General features: G+C 48.3%; 5 protein-coding genes across 5 annotated transcripts; 1 reads left to right on the forward strand and 4 right to left on the reverse strand.

Annotated features, from left to right (window-relative positions):
* Nucleotides 1–4,936: 4,936 nt before the first annotated feature.
* Nucleotides 4,937–7,307, forward strand: F5891DRAFT_1238963 (amino acid/polyamine transporter I; the record flags this gene model as incomplete). The annotated part of the gene is made up of 15 exons (XM_041369687.1): nucleotides 4,937–5,017; nucleotides 5,068–5,114; nucleotides 5,174–5,228; nucleotides 5,295–5,375; nucleotides 5,424–5,490; nucleotides 5,545–5,577; nucleotides 5,633–5,723; nucleotides 5,776–5,877; nucleotides 5,926–6,017; nucleotides 6,065–6,127; nucleotides 6,177–6,247; nucleotides 6,295–6,331; nucleotides 6,387–6,534; nucleotides 6,583–6,895; nucleotides 6,948–7,307. Coding segments are annotated over 15 exons (1,578 nt in total), but the record flags the coding sequence as incomplete, so codon positions are not given.
* On the reverse strand, nucleotides 7,308–8,282 carry F5891DRAFT_480017 (uncharacterized protein). The gene is made up of 4 exons (XM_041371985.1): nucleotides 8,057–8,282; nucleotides 7,933–8,003; nucleotides 7,577–7,882; nucleotides 7,308–7,522 (listed from the first exon to the last, which is right to left on the reverse strand). Exons 1-4 carry the CDS (start codon nucleotides 8,149–8,151, stop codon nucleotides 7,371–7,373), a joined length of 624 nt encoding a protein of 207 aa, XP_041223824.1. The 5' UTR covers nucleotides 8,152–8,282; the 3' UTR covers nucleotides 7,308–7,370.
* Nucleotides 8,283–8,511: 229 nt separating this feature from the next.
* On the reverse strand, nucleotides 8,512–9,321 carry F5891DRAFT_955784 (uncharacterized protein; the record flags this gene model as incomplete). The annotated part of the gene is made up of 2 exons (XM_041375359.1): nucleotides 8,512–9,030; nucleotides 9,082–9,321. 2 exons carry the CDS (start codon nucleotides 9,319–9,321, stop codon nucleotides 8,512–8,514), a joined length of 759 nt encoding a protein of 252 aa, XP_041223825.1.
* Nucleotides 9,322–12,400: 3,079 nt separating this feature from the next.
* Nucleotides 12,401–12,550, reverse strand: F5891DRAFT_901434 (uncharacterized protein; the record flags this gene model as incomplete). Its single annotated transcript, XM_041373468.1, has 1 exon — nucleotides 12,401–12,550. A coding segment is annotated over one exon (150 nt), but the record flags the coding sequence as incomplete, so codon positions are not given.
* Nucleotides 12,551–12,947: 397 nt separating this feature from the next.
* F5891DRAFT_1238965 (uncharacterized protein) lies at nucleotides 12,948–20,666 on the reverse strand (the record flags this gene model as incomplete). The annotated part of the gene is made up of 33 exons (XM_041369688.1): nucleotides 20,211–20,666; nucleotides 19,923–20,150; nucleotides 19,206–19,871; nucleotides 18,928–19,156; nucleotides 18,722–18,877; nucleotides 18,232–18,672; nucleotides 18,075–18,183; nucleotides 17,695–18,026; nucleotides 17,467–17,644; nucleotides 17,232–17,403; nucleotides 16,868–17,200; nucleotides 16,828–16,839; nucleotides 16,633–16,769; nucleotides 16,444–16,578; nucleotides 16,236–16,396; nucleotides 16,062–16,187; nucleotides 15,847–16,006; nucleotides 15,733–15,789; nucleotides 15,444–15,684; nucleotides 15,325–15,397; nucleotides 15,210–15,273; nucleotides 15,043–15,159; nucleotides 14,928–14,994; nucleotides 14,848–14,882; nucleotides 14,705–14,791; nucleotides 14,522–14,648; nucleotides 14,339–14,462; nucleotides 14,232–14,291; nucleotides 14,032–14,178; nucleotides 13,809–13,981; nucleotides 13,649–13,760; nucleotides 13,116–13,618; nucleotides 12,948–13,022 (listed from the first exon to the last, which is right to left on the reverse strand). The coding sequence occupies exons 1-33, from the start codon at nucleotides 20,394–20,396 to the stop codon at nucleotides 12,948–12,950; spliced, it is 5,823 nt and encodes a 1,940-aa protein (XP_041223827.1). The 5' UTR covers nucleotides 20,397–20,666.
* Nucleotides 20,667–20,716: the final 50 nt, after the last annotated feature.

Here is a 20,716-nt window from a genome sequence, read left to right on the forward strand (position 1 = left end):
CGATAGGCGCGCGTGTTTCAACTGGCGCGTTAGTGTGCAATAGATGTTTAGAGTCATCCCTGACTAGCGATGCGATTGGTGATGATGGAGATTGCGAAGGAGATGATGCTGATGGTGAAGGTGAAGAGGCGCCTGCGGTGTGCTTCTGGTTGCGCTTAGCAAGCGCGCGCTCGAGTTCGTGATCTAAAGTGGTGCATTCTGGTATGGCTTTGCATGCTGGTGCAGTTAATGGTTGAGGTGCGCGTGATTCGCGCGAAGGCGCGGGAAAGGCGCGCGCGTGAGGCGCGTGAATAGGAACTGGTGGCCTTTTGTCAAGTACAGCTTCTGAGGGTGCGCAATAGAAGAGTCCAGCTGTTGCGTTAGCGCTAATGGTCGTATCCTGCGTTGCGCGACTCGTGTGGTATTGATCTTTGTACTTAGCCACTTTAGCTTGCACTGGCACAGTTGCTGTGACTAAGGTGGCAATTGGTGCTACTATGGGCGCGCTAACTGGCGCGCTTGGCGCGGGAAAAACGCGCACAGGTAATAGGAACTGCGCAGCTGCGAAGACGTCCATGAATGGGTATGGGTCGTATGGGTGGTGGTCAGGGAACTTGATCATAAGGCGCAAGCGGATTTGCGCCTGAGCATCGCTAGGGATTCCTTCCATGAATAAGTGGTCGCGTTCGGCCTTTCCAATACGGTCTTCGTCCATGAGTGGCTGCATAATCTTCCTGAATGCGCGCAGGTAATTGCTTAATTCTGTGCAAGAGGGCATTGGTTTGTTAGCGTATTCGCGCGCGATGGCGCGCAAGTCCGCGAGCGCATAGCGTCTTTTACCATCCCATCCAGGATACATTACCTTTACCTCGTCTAAGAAGGCGTCGTAATCGCTTACTTGCGCCTCGGGCATTCCGCCCCATAGTTCTCGATCGTCGCGCTCAAGGTAGCGGATAATACCTTTGATGCGGTCGAGTCCTTGGAGTCCTGCATCATCAGCGAGCTGCTCATAGGTGTCAATAAACTCGGCAAGGTTGTCTGTAGTGCCATCAAACTTGGGCGCGTTTGCTGTGCCGCGGATGGGCATTCTGAAGGGCATTGAAGTGCGTGAAAGGTGCGCGCGCAAGGCGCACAGGGGTGGGAAAGCGCGAGAATGCGTGACTAGAAATTGGTTAGCTTTTGAATATGCAAAGAGATTGACCTTTATGCGTTAAATAGTGTGAAGTGCGAGAAAGGTGCGCGCGCGAGGCGCACAGGCGTGCTAATATTGCGCGTGCGCAAGGCGCGAGAATGCGTGACTAGAAAATGATTAGCTTTTGAAATGCAAAGATATTGACCTGTATGCGCGAAATGCGCGGAACTAGATCTTGCTGACTGCTCCCCTCGCGGTGGGCTCCAGTTGTAGAAACAACAATACAATGAGGAACAAGGATGCTCCTAACTGTATCTATAAAATGTTGTGAGGTCGCGCGTTACCTAGTCTGCTATTCTTGAGGAGACAAGTGCGTTCGACCCTAGGGGAAGCGAGTGCTGCGAAGATCTAGAGGTACGCGCTTCAGCGAAGCGTGAGAAAGCGCAAGTGCGCGCAAGGTACGAAGGCGCGGGAACGCGCGCGCGTATTAGCGCGAAGGCGCGGGAACGCGCGCGCGTATTAGCGCGAAGCGCGGGAAAGCGCGCGCGCGTAAGCGGAAATAAAAGAGACTAAGCTTAAGTGATGATATAAAGCAATATAAGAAAAGATAGATGCAAAGTGTAGACCAATAGACTTCTACTATGTACTGCTAAGTAAATAGTGGGTGATAACTAGTAAGTTCAAGGGAAAAGTAAGGTTTGTAATAGTATGTACTGCTGGCGCTTATATAGCGCGCCTAAGCGCGGTCAAGCGGAGCCGAAGCGCTACCGAGTAGGTATGTAAATATATATATGAGTGAGAATGCATGATAAAAATAAAGGTGGAACTATGCTAATAAAGGAAATGGAAATATACGCACTAGGGAGCTTGGTGGACAGTGGATGGATGCTTCTGGATGGCTGGCGCCATAGGGCGCGCAAGCGCGGGAACGCGCGCGCGTATACATCGCGAAGCGCGGGAATGGTGCGCGCATGGCGCGCGTTGCGCGGGAAAGCTGCGCGTCATATAGAGATAGCTGTGGGTAGTGCACAGAGTGACGCTACAAGTTCGTGCTATGTACTTCCTAGTGTAAAGCACCATATCACGCCATGAGAGGCATAATTCTCTACAGCGTCTTTAACGTGTTACGAAAATCCTGCCCCACAGTTCCAATGTAAGTCTGATCACCTACTGCGCCACCCTGTTGCTGATCATCCTCTCCTCCGTCACCGTCAGCTCGCCTCAATCTCCGAGTTTGCTGATAGAAGCATATGTTCGAGTCTTCGCGGTTTTCTGTTTCCTCAATTTCAACAATTAAGTTGTGCAGAATGAAGCACGAACGGATCCACATGTTCGCGTAGTCGAGGTCCTTCTGGCTTTGGATTGGGATGCGAAGCTCCCGCAGTGATTGGAACCGGCCCTTGATAGAGCCGAAGAAGTGCTCTGAACGAACGCGGACCTAGACACTGGGTGAGGACGACAAAAGTATATTAGTACTGATGCTCACTGTTGACAGGTTATAATTGAATGTCCTTTGCTCGGCCGTCAAAGACCCTCCCGCTGGCCGTTTGTACGGCGGCACACACCAAATTCGCGCAGCATACGCTGAGTCCGCCCACAACCACTCTCCCGCACCAAAAAACGACTCGGGATGCCGGGAGACCCTCGTTCGTGCAAATACGTTCGAGTCGTGAAGACTCCCGGGTACGCCAATGACGTAGTCAACGATACGCAGATTATGAGGGAATATGACGACCTTTTGGATTGTAAGTCGCTGCGCTGCACACTGAGCCGATAGTAGATACTTACCTGGGCTGTTAGAGAGTAGTCAGAGTTCTTGTCAAAGAACCCTTCGCCGTGCCAACCGGGCTTCTCGTGTAGAGGGGACGGAGTCCCATCTACACAAAGGAAACCGCCGCGCCACTCACAACATGTCTTCTGCTCCACGTACGCTTTTGCCCGCTCTCGCTCAATCTGGTCCTCACGATCGAGCGGATCAAAATGTATGGCGCGATCATGCAGTTGCAAGATCGCGATCATGACTCGCTTGTAGCAGTTGTAGATGGTCCCTACGGACACTCCAGCCCAATCGGATATGTCTTCAGTAGTCGCAGCATTGCCATAATGGCCGACACCATTGAGAAAGATCGCGAGCTGGACGGCGACAGGAAGTTGTGGATTATTTGAGTTATTATGGAAAATGGGGTGGGCTTGGATTAACGTTGTGAGTTTGTTGAATACCTCTGCATCAACGCGAAGCTTGCGGCGAAACTTTTCAGGTGAGAGCAGCGCCCATTCTTGCAGCAGGTGTAACTGCGGTGCGCGAGTCAGAGATGGACGCACGTCAAGTACCCGACACTTCTCCACTTCATCATGCAGTGCCCCGATCGCATCAATAAAGTGCGTAAACACTTGATCGCACATGTCTGGGATATCGAGTGATAGGACATCAGAATATGCTGTTGAAAGCGAGGTTACTAGAGAGCTGATGGACAACGTGGATATGACGGATGACGTCGGGGACTCCGGCCATGTTGGCGATGCGGTCCGTATGCTGACATCTGACCCACTATCACCATCCGATCCCTTATCAGAGCTATTGTCAGAGCCCTCCTCGAGGAGCTGATCCACCATAAATTCAATCAACTCCATGTATCGCGCAATCGTAAGGTCATTTGTCGTTTGCTTCAGACTACGAAGTAGTTTTTTGCGATCCGATTCTCGAGGCATCTTCCGATGTCGTTGCAGAACGTTATCAATATGATGGTCACGGTAAGGTACGATGATGATGGGCGGTGGTAAGATATGAGCTTGATTTGTCATCGTCGGAGTTTTAATTATCGGCAAGTCGCAAATTTCTTACCTCTTGAAATTTCTACGATTTTAACTTTGAGGACCGCTAATCTAAGAAAAGACTAACCAAAATTCGAAGTCCAAAGACGGTGGCTCAAAATTTCAAGGAGAACATGAGTTAATTGTTGCTCGCATGATGAACATATTGTCACCCTCCGGAAGGCACTTTTCGTCAGTGTTACATGGACAGTTGTCCTCTGATTTACAAACATCAAGCATTTCAAACAGATGGCGTCAAAATTCAAAGCGGGGTACAAATTTATTGTCGCTCACTTGGTGAATGCATTGTTATTCTTCGGAAGGTGCCCGCTTTACAGCTTAGCTTTCAGGTTAAGAATATTACTTCCAACATGGCAGCTATGGTTCGCTCGGCTCTACCATGATATTTGCAGGGAATTAATTTATCATCGCTGATCGGTAAACACATTGTCGTTTTTTGGACGGCGCTCGCTTTTATGCCTAGTTTCGACATTGTGGCCCGTAATTCCAAGATGGCAGTTGTAATCCATCTTGCTTGTTCATCGGTGTTCGCTCCACCTGCCCTCAAAGTTTGAGTTTGAGCAATGCGAGAGTTTTTTCCCGATCACGAGCTGGTTTAGGGACATCAGAAACGCCTCTTTCCTCTATAAAGTCAAACATGGTAATGTGACGGTCGATAGCAGAATTATGCCGATGCTTGTGATTATTGACTATATATTACTATATATGTCATTTTAATTTGTTCACCAGTTCACTGATGAACTTCACAGACTGCGAACCTACCACTGCGCTAGGACCCCTGGCACTTCCGAGGACCTGGTTTTACCATTGTTCGGTCCACCATATGAGTATAACTAAGTCAACTTACGTTGATACATCATGGGTAGCAATTCTCGGCTCTTGCTTGAAGACTTCGACTCGTTCAAAGTCACGGTTGCCCTTGCAGTTCTGCAACTCATAGCGTATTACTAGTATGGTTACAAGGACTCCTGCAGCCTCCAAGTTACACTTACCACCAAAGCGGACGACTCCGAGGAGATTCTTGCCAAGTTGGGATACAAGCAGGAGTTTCACAGGGCATTCACTCCACTAGAGGTAGGCTTGCCAATGACTCAAACACACGCGTGATCAAACCCATTGTACAGGTGTTTGGAGTTGCATTCAGCTATATAGGATTACTCCCTTCTATAGCGTAAGCTGCCGCTCCGACACATTGAGCATACTAGCTTGTTTACTGATGAGGCTACTCAGATCTGTGCTCTTCTATGCCGTCCAAAATGGTGGGCCTCTCGCGATGGTCTGGGGGGTAAGTGTTGATATTCATATACGAAGAGTACTTTCTCATAAAGTTTCATACTCTTCCTCTGCGTAGTGGGCGATTGCCAGTGTTTTTATCATGTGCATTGGATTAGCAATGGCAGAACTCGCGTCAGCAGCGCCTACTTCCGGTGGTGTATGTCCTAGACTGTCGTCGTCACAGACTTGACTCAACAAAGTTTAGCTATATTATTGGACTTACTCACTTGCCTCTCCACGGTGTCGCAATTTTCTGGCATGGATAGTTGGTTGTAAGTTCCATATTTGAGTTTGACATGATATCCAACCCGTGCTGACCTCCGCAGATTCAAATACTATACAGTCCATCACAGTAGTCGGTAAGAATTTCTCTTCATTCCTTCAAACGACCTGTTTCTGATATCGTGGGGCTAGCTTCTGTGGACTGGGCTTGCGCACTTCAGATCACTGCAGCAGTCGGTATCGCCTCTGACCAAGCGTATGCAACGACCAACGAGCAGCTCTAGTGAGCCCGTCCTCTTCCCGACATCACACCCTTTATGATTGTCTGTCACCAGCGGCATTTATGCAGTATTGGTGTTATCACATGCCATCCTCGTTAGCCTCGGTACCAAATTCTTGGCAAGACTGCAGAGATTATACATCTTGCTGAATGTGTGGTGAGTATTATGTATTCGGCTCTGATCGTTTTTTGAACATTCCTGGAGCCTCTGCTTCATAGTCATCATTGTGCTCCCGATCGCAACGCCATCAAAATACCGAAACAGCGCGAGTTTTGCGCTAGGGAGCTTTACAAGTTGTATGTATTATGTGCCAGTTAAAACTGTGGCTCACGATCAATTGTAGTGGACGGCTGGCCATCAGTGTTTGCATTCATTTTGAGCTTAATGGCTCCTCTGTATACAATAGGTTAGAACATCTTATTCTGAATTGTCTGTTCGCGTTCTCAACCCACCAGGGGGTTATGATTCTAGCGTGCATATGAGCGAGGAAGCTTCAAATGCCGCTACCGTGATACCATGGGCAATTGTAAGTAACACTAGAAAATGAACGATTATTCAGCTTACCCCAGTTAGATTAGTTCCATTGCCATGTCAGCCATCCTTGGCTGGGGTATGTGGAATGATGTACAACATCGCTATAATTTTGAGGTCATTTTCTTATCTAGGAATCAACGTCTCGCTTGCCTTTTGCATGGGCACTGACCTTAACGCCATCCTAACTAGTCCCATAGGCCAGCCCATGGCGCAGATCTTGTATAATTCACTCGGAAAGAGTGGAGCCTTAGCTCTCTGGTGTTTCGTTATTTTAGTGCAGTACGGTTTATCGACATGCAGTACGCCCGTAGACTAATCGCAGAGCAGGTACATGATGGGGTCCAGCTGTCTCCTGGTCGGCTCTCGCCAGACCTTTGCATTTACTCGCGATGGAGCCCTTCCATTTTCACAGTATCTATACCATATCAATGGCTATACAAGGACACCGGTCAATACAGTCTGGTTTGACGCCGCCCTTGCTCTCGTAATCGGACTTTTGGCGTTTGCGGGCACCCAGGCTATCGACGCAGTATTCACAATTGCTGTCACCGCATCATACGTCTCTTACATAACGCCAATCGCGACTCGCTTTGTGTTCAAGAACGAATTCAAACCTGGCCCATTTAATCTTGGGAGACTGGTCAGTCGAGCTGTAGTAATGTCGCGGTATTCCTGCTAATTTACTCGCGCAGAGTTTTCCTATTGCTACGATCGCTGTATCGTGGATGGTCTTCATGATCATTATTTTCTTCTTCCCTTCCACCGCGCAGATAAATGCCCAGACAATGAACTATACAGTCGTTGTCCTGGGAGGATACATGTCGCTTTCTGTTTTCTGGTATTACTGCCCAGTATACGGAGGTGTGCACTGGTTCAACGGACCTAAATCCAACTTCGCACCTGCTATCAAAGGTGGAGATGAGGATTCGGTGTGTGAGAGGAAGAAAAATCGTGATACAGATCTCTCTGGACCAGCAGTAGATTCATAAGTCGTATTCGCGTGCCGTCATTAAGCACCAGTTGGTATATATACTACAGCAACTATAATTCAACACAAGATGTGCAGTGGATTCCAAATGTTATATGAATATGAATGATCATCCCATGTTTCAAGCCTATTGCTCATGAGAGGCTCGTTCAATCTTCTCCGACTCCGTTGCCTCCGCGTCCCTATAGCCATCGGTGTTCCTAGCAGCCCTGTGAAGTAACAGCCCGCTGAGTGTTGCGAAAAGGACTGCGAACCATGGAAGGATCGCACATAGTCGCACTTTGTTTCGTTTAGCACGGAGATCGAATACTATAACTGGTTTATAATACGCACGGTACCACTGCTTACTATATTCAGGTGAGACCCCGATACTTTGCTCGAACTGCTGAATGACACTTTGAGATAGTGCAACACCATCGAAAGTTGCTGTGATTTTGGTTGACCGAGTGGCGAAGAGAACATCACACGCGATGACAGTAGCCAAAAGCCATAGGGCGCCAAACAATATGAGAAAGGCTTGGAGGCGCACAAGGCGCTGTTTTCTCCCGATTGATGTAATTTGGGAGAAAGCTGAGACGAGGGAGAAGACTGTCAAAACTGCGCAGGCTGCCGCCATGACAGCGCAAACCGAGTAGATGTCTTGAGACGAGCGTCAGAGAAGCCCATTACGTGTCTCACAAGCACCTTACCATGATAGTTAATATCCACGATGGTGCCATCAGGGGCCACGCTCCTAATGTATGAGTCTTCTTGATTGGACCTTCATTGTGACTCTTCAATTCAGTCCTTGTGGAAGTTACAGTCTTTACTCACTTCACTAGAGCATTGATCACAACCGACAACCCCACAACCGAGAACGCAAATGTCAGAAAGAGCGAGACGAGGAGTAAAATCTTGGCCATGGTCATATGGTATGAGAGAGTGGCGTGGTAGTGGCTACAGTGCGGCGCAGTTACGAACAAGTTACGAATGTATCATAAAAGCAGGAATGTTATATCACCTCTGAAAGATCTGAACTACGTAGATCCGCTCCTTGGGCGCAATGAAAAGTCACGCCAGATATCATCGTGACTTGACATGAGTCCCAACAACTATCATGTGTTGTCTGCCTTTTGTAAAGATCAGAACGCAGATACCCCTTACAGTAAAAAAATAAGATCCGATCATCACTCAGACATGACCGCTCGCTTCTAGTTGAGGGCGATAATGATGGTCACGCATGTGCCTATCCAGATCCTATACTGGCGTTGAGAACTTACTTAATCGGTTTAGAGAACTGAACCCACCTCTCTGCAGTCAAAGGACTGCTGGCATTGGCCGATTATGTCGGCGCCAATTTTCCATTTGCAGGGATACAGCCCACACTCGTCCTCGTCGGCTTCCCCCGGGCTAACGTCAACTCCTAAAGCGTCCACCTGGCTCAGGGAGCTGGTGTCTGGATCCGACAGACCATTCAGCTCTACAATTTCACCTGGTTCAAGCTCGGTGTATGACAGTTTCATCAAATGGAAATTGGGCATCTGATCGTGCTCTCGCGCTTCGGAGAGTTTCAGATCTTGAATCTTGTCGTGCTCCACGGAAGACTTTTGATGATTACGTCCAAGCTCGATGAGGTCAGCACGCAAGGAGCCAACTTGACATTCCAGTTGCCGGCATCGTTCTACAAGCTCAGGGTGTTCGGCAGCACGCCGTCTGACAAGATCATCTGTTCGCCGATCTTTCTCCTGAAGAAGGGCGGAAACACCCCTCCATCGATCGACGTCTTCTTTCAGCGCCTTTATCTGACTCTGTATCACAACGTTGTCAAGAGATGAACCAAACACAATAAGATAAATTACCTCGAACATGTGTTTGATCAGAGTAACTCCGTCGCGTGCCTGACCTTCTGCAATCTTAGCCTTCTGCTCCAACTCAACATTCTCTGTTCTGGTGATGTTCACGAAACTAGAAGCCTGTGTGTATTGATCACGGAAAAAGTCGCGGTCCTTTTCAGCCAGACCCTTGGAGCGAGTCAGGGCCTCCAAAGAAGAATTTGATTTCGTCACGTCCGCAACAAGTGCCTCGTGCGTCTCGATCATGGAGGCGCGCTCAGCAGACCACTTTTCGCGCTCGGATTCCCAAAGTTCCTTGCTACGTACCCATTCAGCACGATCGGCTTCCCATTTGGTACTTTGTAGCTCCATGGCTTCTCGATGGGCGTCCCACAAAGCACGTTCTCGGGCACTTGCTGTCTGTTGTTGTGCCCAATTCTCCCGTTCTGATACCCATGCGGCACGCTCCGCCGTGATAACTGTCTGTTCTTGTTCCCATTGAGCTCGCGCCGCTTTAAAGGTGCCGCAAGTCTCCGTCAATGACTTGATCTGAGCAGCAAGACGATCACGTTCCTCCACCCATCCGGTCCGCTCACCAAGCATTTCGGCCACTTGGAGATCCAATTTCTTGCGTTCATTCTCCCATAGCTCGCATTCTCGCCGGAAAGTCGCCTGGTCCGCATCCCAAGCCGCTCTAAGCTCGTCAACCGGGCGTGCCTTGGTTTCAAAGCGATCTCGCTCAGCGGTGAGCCTCACGATATCCTCTTCCAAATTACGGCACCCCGCCTCCCAAACTTCGCGCTCTTGGTTCCACTTGACTCTCATGTCGGCAAGCTCGGAAACAGCTGAATTAGTGTGCATTGTGCCCACGGGCTGAGCGTTTGATGTGATTCCTTCTCGAGTAGTCGCGCTTGGGGACTGGCAGGCCGCCTTTACCTCGGCTTCGAGTTTTGAAGTTTTCTCGCGCTCAAGTGCCAATGCAACTTGTAAAGCTTGAATCTTGTCAGACTTCTTGTGGAGGGCGGACAGTGCCTGATTGAGCCGTCTCACAGTCACGTCGCTCTGTGCAAAAGGGGTTAGTTAGTCTATCGGTGAAGCTGGGCTGCAATGCAATACATACATCATGCTGCGGTACACTACGTGTTGGTGAACTGTTCAAGTTAATATTTGACGTATCAAAATCTTCATCATCCCTGCCTTGCTGCTGACCCTGACTTGGGTTGGCGATCATACTGGCAACTTGTAAGTCATCTACATGCGTTGAAGGCTGATTCGATTCGTGGTTATTCCCCCCCGGCTCCGCAGGTACAGGAGGCGGCTAAATGAAATGAGGTGGGAGCCAACAAAATATATTAGCGACAAACCTGAACACCATCATTATCATTGGCCATCTCTGTATCGTCAATGGCCACATCCTGCCGTCGCGCTTCAATTTTTTCCACAACATCTACCTTTGGCACCACAAGTGCTGGATTACCACTGAACAAGGCCTCCTGCGTACATTCCTCGTCCTCCTCGCGAAGAAGGATACACTGAGCCTCTTTGTCTTGGGGCCCACTTTGTGTGAAAGTGTCGATAGTCGTGCTATTTCCTCCGCTGAGGTCAACATACGCATCCTCCATCTGCTGAACGATTTCGAAGTCTCCCTCGTGAGCTCCCTTGTTAGACGCGAATGGGTGAGTGTCTGATCTCGACTGTTTGCCGTTGCTTGTCATAGCCAAAGGCGCATGTAATCGTGCAAGGTCATTGATAGTTTTCTTAGGTTGTTTATCGGCAACTTGGAGAAGCTCCTTCTGGCGCAAAGCCTGCTCATACAGTGCTTTCCCTCTAGCTTGCAGTGCCGCATCAGTAACACCAGGAACAAGCTCATCGTCGCTTGAATATTCGTCAGGACCAGAGTATCGCCGCTTTCCCTTATCTTTCCGTGGAGATGGGAAGCTTTCAATGGAGCTCATCGGAGGCTCGTTATCATGTTCTGTAGTGAGCGATTCAACCTTCTTACGAAAGGTTTTGGGAGAGATACGTGGAATTGGCTTTGTGGGTGGTTTCCGCGGTCGAAATGGCACTTCACTGCTTGAAGCGACGGTAGGCAAGGCTGATGCTGCCTGGGCCTTCCTCGAAGTAGATTTTGGGAGAGAAGGTTGTTTGGGTGGTGACGGCTGATCGGTGTGCTTCCCATTCGTCATGTGGTTGGGAAGTGAAGGCTGGGACTGCGAAGACTCTGTCTCTGGGACAATCCCAGAAAACGGTGAATCGCCGGTAGGTTTCTTGTAACCTGTCGCAGTAGCAGTCGTGGGTGGAGGCGTTATAAACTTAAGAGGCGGATTAAGAGGTGTGTCATAAGGATCTGCAGTACCATAGTCTGCATTCTCGCCCATATTTGCATAAGGATCTCCGTCACTTTTATCCGAAACGATGCCCATCATGCGGTCAAATATCTCTAAGCGAGCTAGGGCGGCAGGAGACAATGATGGTTGGCGCGGCAAAATTGGAGGGGGAGAGACTGAGGATGACTTCCTGGGATGGAGTATCGCGGGAGTAGGAATGCGTGATCCGACTGAGGATTGAGTCACGACATGTTTAGCTGCAGTCTCTTGTGGTGCTATATTTGAGGTTGTCTTCTTATTAGCGAAGCGAGCTATGGGTGGCTTTTTCGAGTTGGGTATCAATTCGGCTTCTTCTGTAGATGACAACTCGATAACATCGTTCTTCGAAAATGACTGCACATTTCGACTTGGGCCACTGGATTGTTCAGGTTTTTGGGTGGTTGTGACGCGACGATGATCAGTGGCGGATGAGGGGACGTCGTCTTTGTGCTTGGGCACGGCGCGTTTTCTAGGCGGACCAACTCTGGTGACTGAAATTCCATCGCCTACTCCGCCTGATGCAACGACGTTATCATCGGCATCTGACTCGATAAATTGACTGTGGTTAGCGGGGGCGCGTTGTGTACCCTTGCGCTTCAACTTCGTACTGGTTTGTTCAGCAGTGATGAGTTTCTTCTTCTTCCTTGGATGCTCCGACTCTGAAGGATCCACCGAGTCGCTTGAACTTGATAGGTCCTTTGCCATATCTGCACGTTTACGCTTTGAAGACGAGACTTGTGCTTTTGATGTTGATGCCTGAGCACGAGGAGGTTCATCATAGTCTGTTAAAATAGGGACGCTTTCTTCCGCAAGAGAGCGTGATTTTCGGGAAGTAGAAGTCGCAGAAACCTTCGAAGACGTCGAGGCGCGTGAAGCAGTTTTCTGGCCACCTGATAGAAGGAATGATACGGATCAGACTTATTGCTGTTACAATGACACTTACCAGTCTTGCTCGATTGACGTTTCTTCGCAGCCTTTTTCCTCTTCCACTCTTCTACAAGGTGATCTGTACAGTCATGCTTGGGTACCCAGTCTAACGGCCACGGCCTCCCCGTCTTGGGATCATTGCCTGCCCACCTAACCCGATATTTCTTACCCCGCTCGGCAACGATTTCTATGACTTCCCATAGAGCATCGTCATCGTTAGACCGAGGTTCAAATTGCGTGTCAAACTCTGACAACTCTCCCGCAGGAGATTCCCCTGCAGTAGACATGATTCAAGCAAGATACAAAACCATCAAAAATTGTTGAAAAGGGTGACCAAAGGGGTGACACTAGGAAGAAAGTAACTAACGATTACATAATCAGCACTGTAATAGACTCTGAGTTACATCAGTAACGTAGTCAGCCAATTAAAGATCGTTTATCGTTTATGGGATGGCCAGAATTTCAATATTCATTAAACCAATTGATGCGATTTGAGTGCAATCCTTGAAGTAATAAGTACTCAAGTTACAGTATTCCCCATCTTTCGGGTAAGGATGATCATCTCTACTCCAAGTCCGACAATCGATGTTTCAATTGACATTAAGTAGGAATGGTCCACATATATGTCAATCCAGAAGTATAACCAGCGCAAAGGCGTTCACTAGGAGAAGTGACCTTTGTCAGCAAGCTTTTTTGAGATTGGAATGAACTGTCCCCATACCCGATAAACTTGAGCGCAGTAACAGATCCTAAAGCAACATCAGATACCCCCTGTCCAGAATTCATCCGACGAACTTCAACAAACTCCCATTGCGCTTGCATTCCGGCTGGAGTCCCGTCTGCGTTCCATGTCCATAGCGTGATTGAACCATCGTCGTGACCTGTGGCAAGAATATCTAAATGCGAATATTCACGTTCATGGAACGCCAGAGAAGTAATCGGCGCGCGCGCAGTGTCGAGTCTGGCAATTGGTCTCGCGTTGATTGTGTGCAACATTAAGTGGGAAACGGAACAAGTAGCAATGTATCCCGTAGACTCATTGATGGCAGATAGATACACTTCTGCTCTTATGCTTTCATTGCCGTGCCAAATTGAATGCCGATAAGACCCTCTGTTCAGGTCCCAAACGATGGCACTCCCGTCCTTGCTGCCACTGACAATAACGGACCATGTACGCGATGTTGCAATACACGCCACACGTTCAGTGTGTCCTCTGAGGAGATGCGTCATCGACAGTGTTGAAGATGCATGCCTGCGAGACCGCCCCGAAGCTCCAACAAAACCCGAAGGTGCAACTTGACCTTGGTTGACGCGCCAAACACGCACAATATTATCACCAGAACCCGTTGCTAGAGTGTCCTGGTCTGCGAAGGCAGCACACGTGAGTGCTACCTGCTCGATGACTTGCGTGACCTGAGAGGGCTACGTTAGCTGAGACCATCGTAACAAAAAGTTGAGTACTTTTCCGTGGGATACTAATCGCAGTGAGCGATCACTCGCGTTCTGATCCCATTCGATTTGTTCATGACTAATCGAAGGGAGGCCAATCGCTCCAAGAGGCGACGGACGGATACCGCTATATTTCCCATCAAACAGGTCGACGGAAATATTCGACACAGCACTGTCCAGCACGACTGCGTCAAATAGTTAAAAGCTTGAAACGAACGAAGTAAGAAAATGGGACACTTGCCTTTGAAAGGCTTGGAATCTCTTGCTAACGCAAGTGCGTCCTCAGGGACACCACGGGCTATCGTGACAGGGAGACTCAGGAACCCTTCAAGATTTCGTGGTGGATGTGGTGAGGTGAAGAGCTTCTTGGGAGTCTGCCCGACTGCATTTATATTAGTTGACTGTTTCATGTGACTGGTACAAGGGCTGTCGCACAATTGTGGATGATTCCAACAGTAGCTTGTCGCTCAAGATCGTTGGTAATCTTGTCCAGATCTGTACATGCCCATCAACGAAAAGTAAATTCCGACAGAGAAACCTACCAATTGCGCCTTCGTAACTGAGAGGGTGAAAAACGTTCACCGAATCCACGTCTCGTTGCTTGCATCCCCATATGAGATCTATCCAAGCAGGAAGATTCTTGCTGACGTAATGGCCCTCAAGAACCTGTTTACGCACCAGAATAGAATCAGTTAATCAAAACAATCTTCCATGGTAAAACTTACACGGCGATGCATTACGATGAACAGGAGCGGGTCTCCTTTTGCCCACGCAGGCAGTTTAACATTGTGGATCCGTTCTCCGGTAGTTTGAGATATACCGAAGTCGAGATTTGATGAATTCTCGAGGAATCTGAACGTAGTAATCATTATCAATTTTGAACGGGACAGAGCAATCAGAGGACTTACTCCGAACAAGTAAAGAATTCGGGTATCAATTCACGCACATCCCCTCGGATGTCATGCGACGCTGAAGAATATGTTCTCCTGATATCACTGAAGTATAAATCATTACATGTTGTCCCACATCCTGGTTCCAACTAAAGACTAACGCAAAAAGCCGGTCGGGCAAATCCCAGTTTCCTCCCTGAGGGGATAAATAGATGTTTTTCTGCACCAAAGAGGAACATACCTGTAGCGTCTTGAACATATTGGTGAACGGCTGCATGCGAATATTGAAGTGGCAAACGATCATCGATCTGTACTCGGTGTCAAGAAAAAAATATGGGCAAATAGAACAAACTTACGAGCTGAAGTGTGTTCCGTAGTGGAATGGCTCTTCGTCAACACTGCTCAGGTTAGTATAGCGAGTTTCCGCAGCCTCACAACGCTCAGCCGTCAACGCTCCCATAGGCTTAGTGAGACTGAATTATTATGTTAATTGGAGTCTACGATCTGGAGTCTACGAACTCACTCTCTAAACACATCAGTAGATGAAAGATCTAGTACCTCCGAAACATAATCATTGAGAACCCAAGCTAAAAGTCGTCGTGAGTTTGCTTGTGAATAAGGAGGTAAAAGCCACTGACGAAAAACGGGGTATTGAGTTGCATCGTTTGGGGTACGTCCTGACAGTTGATTGAGAATACTCAAATAACCAAACTGGTTCAAAGTGAGTGTTGAAATAAGAGATGTAAACATCACACACATTGCTTAGCTCTCTGTTCTGCCACTGTTGTTGCGCCAATTGGAGTTCTTTTTCTACTGCGCTAGTGGATGATCTACTTCTCAAAAGCGATTTGGGTGTAATAGATCTAGGTGTCAAACTGGGGTCGGATGTCCTCATTTTCAAGGCTATCGACAAAAGCATCTGGGAAGCCACTTGGCGACGTGACTTATCAAGGAAAATAACCAGCAGTGTGCGGCTATCTTTGAAGAAGATCTCGAACCTGACGACTGGATTAGTAAAGTGAAATGCAGTAAGTGACGCATCTCACCCTACATCCTGGAAAAGGAACATCCTGTCAGAGAAGCCTGAAACTTGCTCTAATGACCTGTCACAGAAGATATTCAGTATGACAAAAGATAGAATAGAAAAGTGTTATCTATACCATCGTTGAGCCCGCTGCGAGTTCCGAACGTCCACGGCACTTCCAGATATAAGGAACAATCCTTCCGACGCATCACCTGCATCAATAACTTCGCCTTCACTATTCTCTACGAGGCCTTCTAACATGTACAGGTGGGTACGCCCGAAGATCAACATGCCAACTAGGAATCAACGATTGAGAATGCCAGTGAGCAAGTCAGCAGTTTGACCGCTTACGAAAGGAATCGACGCCGGATACTCGGCAGACAGTGCTAACAGCCTCAATGACATCGCCAGGTTCGAGTTGATGCCTCACTCTCCTGAGTTTGTCCTCAGTTACCTCTTCAGCGAGCTGATGATCGCCTGGAAACAATGTTAGTCAAAATTGATAAAGCATCGAAAGTGAACAACCGTCTTCGCCTGTATAAGATGGAACAACCACGGGATTCGGAGAAGCAAGTTCTGACTGGGACAGCGACAACAGCTCTGAATCAAAAGCTGACGAAGCTTCCTCATGACCAGTAGACCTCGAGTCCTGCACAAACATTTCCAGGAGGCTCTCCATCTTTGTCCTGGCTGATATCATTGCTTTGCCTCTAACAGCGAAAAACTCACTGACCTAACTCTGTGCGGTCCTTCGGTCTCGTCCAATTTCCACACGCGTTTCCGAGCTGAGTGGGACCAAATATCGCGTTCGGTCGTCGATACAGATACATTTTCTTCAAAAGATGCGACTCTACGTCGCTTTTCCTGCCTATAACAACAGTCAGTACATCTTGAGGTCGCTGGAGCATGGACAATTAAGCACAAGTCTAATAGTGTCTGTCTGAAGCGTTTGCGCTCCGAAACAAGAATCGTCTGTCGCCATTCTTTAAGACGCGCAGACGCTTTACAGACTGTGTCTGCTTGAGCAAGCCCGAGTCGTGACCCAGAAGTGTCCACAGGCTCAGTTCGCCCTTTTGGCTGAGCGTCAGGGCGAACGATATCAAGAATCTGTGCATACAGTCTGAGAGGACTTGTCATATGACAAAGGGATAGAATACCTGTTGTTTTTGAGACGTAGATATGTGCTTGCCCATCGCAACAAGTAGTCCGAAGTGTGTTAGTTTGGCGGATATTTTGGCATCCAGCACCCTGGGAGGCTGTCTTACGGGGGAGAAAATATTGAGGCCATCAACAAGTAGCTGTGCAGTGCTTTGGGACCTGAAGACGCGGCGGAATGATGAGCTCGATTCGTGCAACTTTGTTAAGTCATCGAGAATCCAGATGATCGCATCTTTTGAAGGAGCTGCACGAAGAGTGAAATTGAATATCAAGGCATTAAACGGATGGCCCACCTTCATCGGGTTCAGCATTATTGTTCTCAATCGACAGTCCTTGATACAACGCAAAGAGAAACACAGACACCATTTGAGGGGATCCTGAGTCATCACTGAATCTGTCTCCAGAGCGCCCAGGCAGGATATCTAAAGCTGCATCATGTACACTGCGATCCCAAACTGGAGGCAACACAGTCTTGAGTACGCCCCAACCACTGGCCAACTCGAAGTTTTTGCCAGATGATACCGAGGCTTTTAGGCTGAGGCCAAGCATGCCAAGCACTTGGCAAGCAGTGTGTACGGAAGGATGGTCGCCAAGTAACAGCAAACAGATCCGTGGCATAGGGAGCGTACCAGCAAGCTTAGAGTAAAGCGAAGGGATGCGCATCATGGAAACAAGACCCTCAAGGACTTGCTCGGCTTTATCCCTGGTACTAGATTGTAGCAAGTCTCTACGGGATGTTGTTGATCTAGGTGACGACGACGACGACGATCGGGACTCTGGGAAACATCTAATTGGACGAAAGGGATTTGAAGATGAGATAACTCACCTTCAGCAAGGGTGGCAGCTATGTATGAAACGATTGGTTTGATCACTTCCTCCGCTGTAAACGATGATTGTGCAACAAGCACCAATGTGTTGACGACAAGTGGTATAGATTCTTGCGGGTACCAGACTGACTGAATGGCGAATAATAACTTGCGTACGATGCCTAGTTTCGACAATCGCATCTTGATGGTGAACTGTCTATATCGGCTGGCACGCAACAAGAAGGCGAAATGTTCAAGGTGAGCCCGTTGAATGTCGGCACTGGTTTTCGACCACAGCTCAAAGTCAAGTGCCACAGCTTTGTATGCGATGGTGTTGACGACAGTGGATAAACTGATGGAGGGTCAGTGCCTTGCATGTTAAGATATAAGGCAGGCATACTCTGGAGAACGGAAATTCAGACCAAGGAATTCAAACAATGTTTCAAAGCTAGTCATGTTTATGAGATGACTTCGAGCTCTCAGCGTGCTTGCAAGAACGTCATAACCATCTATACGAAAATCAAGTACAAGCAAGATCTCGCATATTCTGTACTCACGTAACCTTTCCATGTCATCAGAGTTTTGCCAGCTGTTGCGAAGACAGTCAGAAAAAACGCTCAATGCTCTGGAAAGTTCATGCGGCGTTTGAGCAAGTGCTACTAGTCGCAGCAATGAAGCCGCCCCGCCAATCCTCCACACGGCAAGGTCCAGCGACTGACAGCATACTGTAAATACATCGCCTCGAGTTACAATTTGGTCCTTTTTATTGTGCGGTTGAGGGACGACACGAAATATAATCGATGAATCGCTAATAATCGAATCTCCACGAATGGCCTTCTTGAGTTGCGAATTCTCAGGTAGTGATGCGCCTTGAGTTGTAATGTGCATGTTAAGCGAAGTCGACGCTTCGTACGTCAGGAACCTGATGAGAGTCTGATCTTGGAATGACTCAGAATATCGGGGGCCTAGGTGGTGTATAAATCTCGGAAGGTCGTCATCTACATATATTGAAGTGATTAGAGCCATTTGCCAATAGAAAATGCTTACCGAGCGCGACCGAAAGCACGTAGGCAGAAGCCACGCACCAGCTAGATTCGACTGCGGTAACGTCATCACCCACCATGAAAGTCGCAGGCGACGTCTCATCGAATTTTGGATATGCCCATTGCAGCGAGTCGCTTGGAACGCCATCAATGAACAAGCCTGGAACACGGCGGGTCAAAAGAATACAAGAGTATATCCAAAGCACGTACAGACGGAAGGATGCGATGATCTATGGTTATGATGCACAAGGGTGACGTGTGTCCATCGAGAAGCCGCCAGTTTCGACTTCGGAAGCACTTCAACTTTTTGAACGACGCATGATCGGAAGGCTAATGCCCCGTTGCTACCGACAGAGAGAGCTACGGCATCGTTGGACCCAAAGGATATGCTGAACAACTTGTGTGGTTCCGAAGGCATCCTTTCGAGCCAAATCCAGGCCTGCCCACGATTTAGACGCAATCGCAACCTTGCAGATCAAATAACCTACCATGAATGTGAACCCATGGGCAGGGAAAGTCTGCATTTCGGTGGACGACATAGCTAGCGCAGAACAGCCACCAAGAGAGAAGTGCTGTGGCCACCTCGACTTCGCACTTGAGCGCAGAAGTTCGAGCATGTCTGCATCTACGGTTCCATCTTGCTTCGCAGTACAATGCAGCAAATCTCTCGAGTCTTGGGTACTAGCACCCATTTCAAAAAGACGCCGAAGAATTTTTGCTAGGATTCGGTGCTCCTTATCGTCATCTTTGGTGCTGCTCATATTAGTCTTCCACGATTTGAAAAGATGCGGCAAGATATTTTGCATGCTTAGGACGGCGAGGTTTCTATGTGTGCTATGCGTCAGATGTTCTAGAAGCCGGTAAACGATGAGCCTCAAGGCGTGATCCGTGTTCATTGTCAGCAGAATGAAGCTCCAAAGAACACTGAATGCTCCGGGGAGCCTGATACTGGCTAGACCAGGTGCAAATTCCAGGAAGTGGCTGTGCATCGCTTCGATCTCAGGCACTTTTGTTCGTAACGAGCTGAAAAAATTCACGAGGGAGAAATCACCAAATGAAAGAGCTAACAAGCACCCGAGCGTCACGTCCGCTGTCACTGCGTTAGAGACTAGCAGGTCCGCAGCATCGGAAAGCGAAGAGTAACCGATGAATTCCTTGGTTCTCGAGGTCACGATAGTATTAACATCAGGCGCAAAGAAACGCACCTCAAAGAATTCAAGGTTCATTGCATGTCCCTTCAAAGCCTCAGAGGCCAACGTGAAAACCGACTTGATACAAGCCACGGCATCACGCGTCGATTGGGATCCTCGTCGTCCGATCGTGGTCGACAGTGTAGAGAGCACGTGGACCAGTAAGAGAAATCCATCTGAATCGCGAAACGCGTCTTTCGTTTCGGGTACTTCGCGAACAAGAGTAGCAATTCGTTGCAGGAGCTACAGGATGCGATTATGGGTATCTCATGACCACTGAACATAAAACGACACGGGGCTCACAGTTGTCTTCGCGACTACTGCCTCTGTTACTTTCAAGTCCTCTACCATATCTCGCATGGTTTGTTTGGCTACACGTTCACCACTGTTGCTGGTATCTGGGGCACCGCCACCAATGATGTTAATTGCAGGCGAAGTAGGCGCGAGGTCTTCATGACTTTGCCATGGTGCAAGAAGCGACCGAAACATCCCGACAGGATCTGTGCTCGATTAGATTCAAGTTCCAATCAGTTAGAACGCGACCCAGAAAATAACGATTGGGGTATGTTGAATAGTGTTGAAGTACGTACATGCGAAAGACGACCTGGCTGGGAAAGTGAACTATTACATCATAATCACGATCGCGTACAAATTCCGATTGAATATCTCTTACATGTATGTCAGACCTATCAATATTCCTGAACATACTGATTCACGATCTACAGTGATCCTATTTCTTTCGCAAGTCTAAGTACATAATCGGCAAGTTCATCTGAATATCAAGCGCTATCGTACATTGCAGAGTCATC

This window comes from Suillus fuscotomentosus (genome assembly GCF_016647785.1).
Source record: "Suillus fuscotomentosus strain FC203 chromosome Unknown F5891scaffold_40, whole genome shotgun sequence".
Taxonomy (NCBI): Eukaryota; Fungi; Basidiomycota; class Agaricomycetes; order Boletales; family Suillaceae; genus Suillus; species Suillus fuscotomentosus.

Coding starts and splice junctions, on each gene's coding strand:
- F5891DRAFT_480017 (XM_041371985.1), bottom strand. CDS start 8,151: ATGACCATGGCCAAGATTTTACTCCTCGTCTCGCTCTTTCTGACATTT. Junction 8,004..8,056: donor GTGATCAATGCTCTAGTGAA/GTGAGTAAAGAC, acceptor GTCACAATGAAG/GTCCAATCAAGAAGACTCAT. Junction 7,883..7,932: donor CGTGGATATTAACTATCATG/GTAAGGTGCTTG, acceptor GCTCGTCTCAAG/ACATCTACTCGGTTTGCGCT.